The sequence below is a fragment of the Teleopsis dalmanni genome, unplaced genomic scaffold (assembly GCF_002237135.1).
Source record: "Teleopsis dalmanni isolate 2A unplaced genomic scaffold, ASM223713v2 unscaffolded_contig_1516, whole genome shotgun sequence".
Classification (NCBI taxonomy): Eukaryota; Metazoa; Arthropoda; class Insecta; order Diptera; family Diopsidae; genus Teleopsis; species Teleopsis dalmanni.
In genome coordinates, this window is record NW_024032898.1 from 1 (window position 1) to 8,002 (window position 8,002).

Sequence of the window (8,002 nt, forward strand, 5' to 3'; positions counted from 1 at the left end):
GTTTTCAATGTGTTCTCTCTGTTCAACTGATTCTGGTGCCTCTGGTGGTATACCATTATAGGTACCCTTTGCATTACAACCAGTTGGGCACTTAGTATTTGAAGATGAACAACTTTAGAAAAAAATGATAAAATATTATATAAATTTTTGAATGTATTAATTAATGCTAACCGTTTAGCGCCTACAGAATGCAATATATAGAGAATTTCATCCGATTTGCTGCCATTAGCTTCAGTACCCACCATATGCCTTGGGCTGTTACCATCTTTATTTCTAATATTAATGTCACATCCAAAGACCACAAGACATTCAACAATCGGTACAAATTTCTTTTGAATGGCAATATGTAACGGAGTTTGACCGTGCTTGTCAAAAACATCGATTTCAGCATCATGTGCCAACAGCGTTACTACGCATTCAAAACGATTTCGTTCCACCTTGTAAAAATAGTTAATATAATAATAACTAAAGTATTTATATTATTGAATAATTTGTTACCATGACATGTAAAGCAGTGCGTCCATCAAAATTGGCTGCATTTACATCACAACCACTATTGATAAGTGCTTGTAGTGTTTCACGTGATGAACACCAGTGCAAAGGTGTACCACCATATTTCATGTCTTGTTTATATAATTTATTCGTGTTGTTACGAAGAAAACCGGCAACTGAAGTTGGGGCTGATGTGTTGTAAATCTTACTAACATTACTAGCGCTTATATTAACATCAGCACCTGCTAGTAGCAAAGCCTCAACGCAGTCTGGTTTATCAGATAGACAAGCCAAATGTAATGGCGTATAACCATCAGAATTAAGATGATTGAGATTTACAGTGCTCTTTTCACTTAATATCTGCAAAAAATAATACATTAGAATTGTTTAAATAAAATAATAATTATATTAAATTTACATTTATTATCTCCTTGGTAGTACTTGCTGCGTAGTGAAAAACTGAGTTGCTATTGTTATCCAAATGTTCGATTTTGCAAAGTGGTAGAAGAATTTTAACCATTTCGACATTGCCACATTTAACAGCTAACTGCAATTAGAAATTTTTAGTAATTTAGTTTTTTTTCTAGAATAAAATATATTTAGCAACGTGATTGTAAACTGTGTATACATTTCTAAGGTGGATCTTTTCACCTCTTACGACTTTTTAAATGCACATATACATATAGTTGGTACAATTAGACTACCAGATGTATGCGTAAGATTTCTCCAGTTTAACTAAGAGATAGCGCCAGCGAAAAGTACGGAGCATATTAATTTGTCAAATACGTGATTTTGTTCGCCTGAAGGTGCATCCAAGCCGAAGCGAACGCTTGCGAACGAACGAACTTTTGCAGGTATCATTACCTGTACATTACCAAGCACATTTAAGTCGAGTACGTCAAAAACTTGCATACTTCTTCAATGATAATGTCGAATTTTTTGCTTGAAATAGAACATTTGCGACACGCATGACTTTTCTTAATTAATCAAAAGTAAAAGACAGTTAAGAGTCATCATTTGCTGGTAGAAACATATGGTGAATACAATCCGAAGATCAAAACAATTTCAGACATGGTTTCAGTAATTTAAAAGTGGTGATTTCTATGTGAAAAACTGAGCTCTATGGTAGTCCACAAAAATATGAATATGAGCAATTGCTAGAGTTATTGGATGGTAATTCTACTCAAATTTAACAGCAATTGGCAAAAGCATTTAATGTATCACAAGAATTAATCAAAAGACATTTACGAGCTATGGCGAAGACCAATAAACTGGGAAATTGGATTTCACACTGTTTGAATGCACGTTATTGTTGCAATATTATTACTTTTCGATAAAAACTTGTCTATTAAAACAATACTTTATATTAGGAATTTAGTTTCTTTCTTCAAAACGGACGTTGAAATCAATTTAATATGAGAGTGAAAATGAAAATCCAACAGCCACTTCTAAATTGTTTCTTCAACGTCAGGAAAGAAAATCATTTTCGTATCGAATTGTTACTGGTAACAAAAAATAGATTTGTTTTGAAAATCCGAAGTATTGTGCATTATGAACGCTTGAAGTTCGGCTAACACTAACGAATAGTTAATTAAAATCACGCGTTAATCGAAAGACCACCGAAATGGACCAGAGGACATGGCAAAGTGATTTTGTTACACGATAATGCACCTTCTTACACACCAAAACTCGTGAAAGGTACCTTGAAATCGGTTGGATGGGGCATTCTTCTGCACCCATCTCTCCCCAGACCTGGCGCCATCTGACTATCACCTCTGCACATTAAAGGGGCACGCGCTTGCAGAGTAGTACTTTAGCAATAACAAGGAAGTTGAAAATGGTTCAACGAATGATTTGCCATGAAAAACAAGCCGTTTTTCTGATATGGTATTCATAAATTACCTCTAAGATGGGCGACATGTGTAGGAGGTCATAATTATAATTAACAAAAATTTTCTTTGAATGTTACTTGTTTCCTTTAACAAAAACACCGATAAAAACCTTTTGCATATATCTGGTAAAACCCTAGAAATTCCGTTTTAAAAGTGATACACATTTCTAATTTTAGAACTTTTTTAAATAGTTTATGCTTACCTGAAATGGTGACATGAGATTTGCGTGATCAGCATAATCGATAAATTGAAGAACTTTAGGATTACTAATGTAATCCACCATATTGAAATAAGCAACTAAATGCGTTAAGGACCATGCAGGATTCTCCGTAAGAATATCACAAACTTTTTGCAAGCCATTAATATTGTAAAACTATATATTTGATAAAATAATAAACATATTAAATTTATTAGTTTTAAATATTTAAAATTTTTGTAAAATTGGGACAAAAAAACTGAATATTTATAGACAATCAATGTAAGTTGATATATTTACTCATAATAATATATAATAAGGAATATTTATATAGCAAATAATTTTGAAAAAACTAGTACACTTACTTCCTTAACAATGCTAACAAATATTGGCAATCGATGAATAAAAGTATTAAATTTTTCCTCTGCCTCAGTTTGCGTGGTTGAACGATATAAACTGAAGGATGTAGTATTCGAGTCGGTACATGGACGCTGTAGAACGATTTCATAAAAAGCCTTCTTTTCGTTTGTATTAAAGGGTGGAGCAAATAATACCATAGCATCATCACGTGCCAGTACTTGTAGTGTACCCAATGATTCACTTTTTATTTCTATTACTTTATTGGGGGCTGTCTCGCCGCCCAGTAATCGCTGCAAAACTAGATATAGAATTAAATCGTAGTTAATATATTCAAATTAAAAATCACTAAGTAATTGCTCTACATTTAGTGTTAATCTATAGATTTGGATTAATGAAGGAAGAATATGGTAAATATAAGACAAAACAATTATTTATGGAGCATATAAAAGAGTTCACAATACCGAAACCGGAAGCAATCACTCCTAGACCCATCCATGCCATGTTGTTTAAAGTGATGTGATTCTTATTGTTTAGACTTATAGTAATTGGATAGTTGAATTATTTTTGGTAATTAAAATAAACTTTAAACAAATTGGTGAAATTTTATTTTTTTTTTGAATGTTTATGAGTTGACTGACATATATTTAAAAATTTTTTACGGTTACTGATATATGTACATACATATGTAATGTTTTTTCAGTAATGTATGATGGACAAAAGTAACATTTGTTATGATCTATGTAAATGTGATTATTTGTATAAGAGAATATGTTGAAGATTTCTTTTAAAGCGAGGGTTGGTTTCTAATTCCACCTTTGCTATGTGAATATAAGATCCGTGCAGAAGAAGCGCACATGCTTTATTTATTACGCATCTCTTTAAACCGCTCATTGAATACTTTTCATTTTTATTTTAGTATACATATGATATTTGCATATTAGTACTAAACTAATTCGAAACATGTGTTTTATTTTATATAGTATATGTAATTATCTAAATATATTTGTAACTGAAATCTAAAACAATTCCGGGTAATATGAGTCATTTTCAAAGTGTGTTCGCAGAATTAAATATTTAAAGACTAGTTTCAAGTAAACAATTCAGCTGTTTTTTATAAACTGATTCCTAATTTCGTTAAGCTTTGCATATTGATTTTTACAACGAAAAACTTAATAAAATTTATTGGTTCTTTATGTAAACAAAGATAAGCATTTCGCTAATATTGAATTTCAACTGAATATATAAACCAAAATATAAATAAATTACGCAATGCTATATAGTAGCAAATACGCAAGAGAAAAATACGTAATTACTAGTAAGAATCAGACATAAAAAATTCGAAGTCCAAAGCACAAATTATAAAGTTTTTTAATATTCATCATAATAAAAACGATGTCTCTGCTCTGATTATCTTTATGGTAAACAACTTAAGCTGACCCATTGCCATGAAGATTAATGTATACGCTGACTCAATAAAATACTTTTAAACTTAATAGACCTTAATACGTTGAGTGGGTGAAGGGAAGCAACACAATTAAGCATCACTACCGGGTAGAACGGTCGGTGGTGATGTGTTTGAATGCTATTTGTAATTTCGTAATTACTGACATAATTAAAAAAAATTATTTTTGATCCATTATTGAAAATATTGCAATTAGAAATGTTGTGACTGAAATTTTTAATTATACGTTTTTTGTTGTTTTGTATATGGTTTTGTTTAATAGTATTTAATGCATTTTATAATTGTTTATGTATATTGATGTATGCGTTTGTAACACCGTTTTCGTATTAGTATACAATTTTTCAATTCTAACCATTTAACATCGCTTTAAACTAAAAATAATTCAGCAAATTTTTTTTTGTTTATTTATATCGAAACACTGTCTTTTAATTTATTATTATGAATTTAGTTTTAACAATTTTTATAGAAGAATCGAGTAAAATCTATTCCGATTATTGACTTAGTATTGAGTCGCAAATACACTACTTCCAAAAAAATAACATTACAAAATAATGGAAGTATTTAACACCATCTGTTATCATTTTAGGGTTGCCATATTTATAACTTTAATTTGTTATGAAATTCATATAAACACATAGATATACAATACACCAGCGCCAAATATTCAGTAAATATTTGTAGTGTTTAAAACTAAGCATTTTGTATTAAACAATAAAGCAAGAAATGCTTAATTTAATAAGTCATACAAATCTTTAAAATACTTATTTACAAGCACTAAAGATATATAAGTATTAGTTCTAATATATATCTGTTTATATCTGCTGGCAAGTATGGCAAAAAACAACAAGTTACTAGCCTATACTGCCCGAAATGTACGCGAAACAATAATTTTATGCCTTTTCGGTAGCTCACAAGTATGGCAAAAAATGTATACTGGCCTATATTGGCCACGCGACTATGGCATCACTGTTGCAATCTGTCAAGTGTTATGTTTTGACAAATAGCAAAAATAGCATAATGCAAGCAAATTACATTTCGTATAAAAATATATAATTAACATAAATTAAAAATGAAAATGAATACGTAATTAAAAGGAATGGTAAAAATATTGAAAATTACAAAATAAACCACTGAAATTTTTCTTTTTTTCAATTTTCAAATATATGAAATTTTTGACATATGATTGCAATATTCGTTGGAATTTCCAATGAAGGTTCACAATAGTTCGCTTATTGTGTTGGTAACACTTTTTTTTTACTGGCCGAGGCAGAGAAAATATATGCTTATTCTTAACATATGTTTGTAATTGTGTTTTCACAATGTGATATATAAAAATTGTAAACACAAAAAATTAATTAATTTAAATAAAAGAAAACAAAATGAATATTAGAAGGACAATTGTTAGCATTTTTATATTATATATTTAAATTAGATTATTTATGTATTTGAATTTATTAGTATATGAAATGCTCATTTGATTTTAACGGATGACTACGATTTTAAAATATATTTCCAGTGAACATTCACACTAGACTGATTTTTGAATTTGTGTGCATTAAAACTTAAGACGTGAAATTTTTTGGAAGTAAAACCTAACTAAGATTTTAAGATCATTGTTGTTGCTTTATATGTTTTCTTTCGTATGTTACGAGTATTTTTTTGCTAGTCTTTAAGAAAAATATACGGCTAATATAATATTCTATTTATATATATAAAAAACTTTTTTATAATATTATCTACAGATATTTCTGTATTTATGTGTAATTATCAACCACAAAATTGTTTGAATCTTTTTATACCTGTTGTATGTTTACTGATATAAACAGTATTGTCAAATTATTCTTAAGAAACCAGAAATTGTTCTATTGGAGTATTCATGTCCAAAAAATGTAACTTATATACGAATATGACAGATAAATGCAATATATACCTTCCCTGCTATAGCGACGTATAAAAGAAGTAAAAATGTATAGATAGAATTTCTATGCAAAATGTTATTTCATACATTGTTATTATTATTATGTTGAAGCTATTTGAGCCAGTGCACTTGAGTAGTTTTACTCTCTATTAACTCGAGATATCTTCAAAACCCCTCTTTACGCCTTGACTGGATTATTGTTTATCACTTCATCAGACTAAGCAATAATTGACCTTAGATCTGCATACCTCCCCGAGGAGCATGTAACCATTCTGAGATTCGACAATGCGGTGTTGGTAAGCCTGTTGGTTTTCGTAAATAATATCAAGGCTTTATCCTTTATGTATTTTTTGATCGGACCGATCTTGAGGTCCCTGAGGATGTCATTCGTCGTAATGTTCCTTGGTACTTTGAAAAGTCTTCTTAGAGCCCGGCCTTGAGCAATTTCTAGCTGCCGAATAATAGTGTTTGAGGCTTTGCTAAACGTTACACATCCATATAGAACTGACGGACGAATTATTTGGTTATATATATGCTTCCTGTTCTTAACATTGAGATTTTCATTTTTGAATTGTGGTTGGAGGTGATGAAGAATTTTGGCAGAGCTAATTCGTTTCAGTTGAACATGTTAAAGCTACAAAAAATATTATATGCATGTTTATTATTTTAAAATCATTGCATTAACTGTCATAAAAATATATGATTTAATATATAAGCGTTTTGCTAATAAATTTCGTGCCACAAAAATGCTACAATAAGGTTTTGAAATGTATGATATGGTAACATCACCAAAATTCTAAATTGCGGCGTATGGGCAGCACTCTGGGGCATACAATATATTAAAGTCAAACTGACAGCTGCAACGAAAACGACAAAAATTGGGACGAAAAGCAATTTCGTAAAACAAAATTTTTATGGGAGTTGGTTTCATACAATAAGTATAAAAGAAGAATTAATACGGTTGTGCTAAATAAAAAAAGCAATAAGTAATACATTAGGATTTTCAATAAACGATCAAAATTGAAAAACACATCATACGCCAGACGAGACTTCATACACCCCACAAACAATTCTCTGAGAAAGGAATCAAAACGGCAAATTAGGTAACTTTAGCAGCAAATAAATAATCTGTTTCGATTTACGTATCACCACATTTAATTAACGTGACCTTTGATGACAGACATTTCCATACGCCGTAGCTAATACCGTTGATCAAATTGTTTAAAGGTAAGCTTATTTAAATTACCCTATGATATCATGCATACTTTTTTTATTTATTTATTTGACTTGGTGTATCATCAGAATTAGAAAATTACGAAACGTTTAATGCGATGTGCTTGTAAATTGTAAAATTGTTTGTGTGAAACATACTTTTATGTAAACACATTTATAAGTATAATAAAATGTATACATATATTTTATATCAATTATTTTTAGATTACAGCAACAACAATCAGTAAAACGTGTTGGTGGCTGTTCTTATCTGTACGTTAATCTAAAAAGTCGGAAATATGCATCAGGATTCACCTGATGCCAAAAAGCCCTGCAAAGGCATATTAAAAACATCACGTAGTTTTGATAAACCAAATGCCAGGTAAATTATATGTAGTTTATATTTAATTAAAAAAATGTGAATCAGTTTTATTTCTAAAGAATTGCTATCTCATTACTCCAGAAATGGT

At 30.0% G+C, this 8,002-nt stretch overlaps 1 protein-coding gene across 1 annotated transcript; it reads right to left on the reverse strand.

Annotated features, from left to right (window-relative positions):
* Positions 1 to 6: 6 nt before the first annotated feature.
* LOC119664171 (85/88 kDa calcium-independent phospholipase A2-like) lies at positions 7 to 3,541 on the reverse strand (the record flags this gene model as incomplete). The annotated part of the gene is made up of 7 exons (XM_038073711.1): positions 3,402 to 3,541; positions 2,946 to 3,238; positions 2,587 to 2,757; positions 911 to 1,039; positions 499 to 852; positions 172 to 437; positions 7 to 112 (listed from the first exon to the last, which is right to left on the reverse strand). Coding segments are annotated over exons 1-7 (1,359 nt in total), but the record flags the coding sequence as incomplete, so codon positions are not given.
* Between the last annotated feature and the right edge of the window lie 4,461 nt (positions 3,542 to 8,002).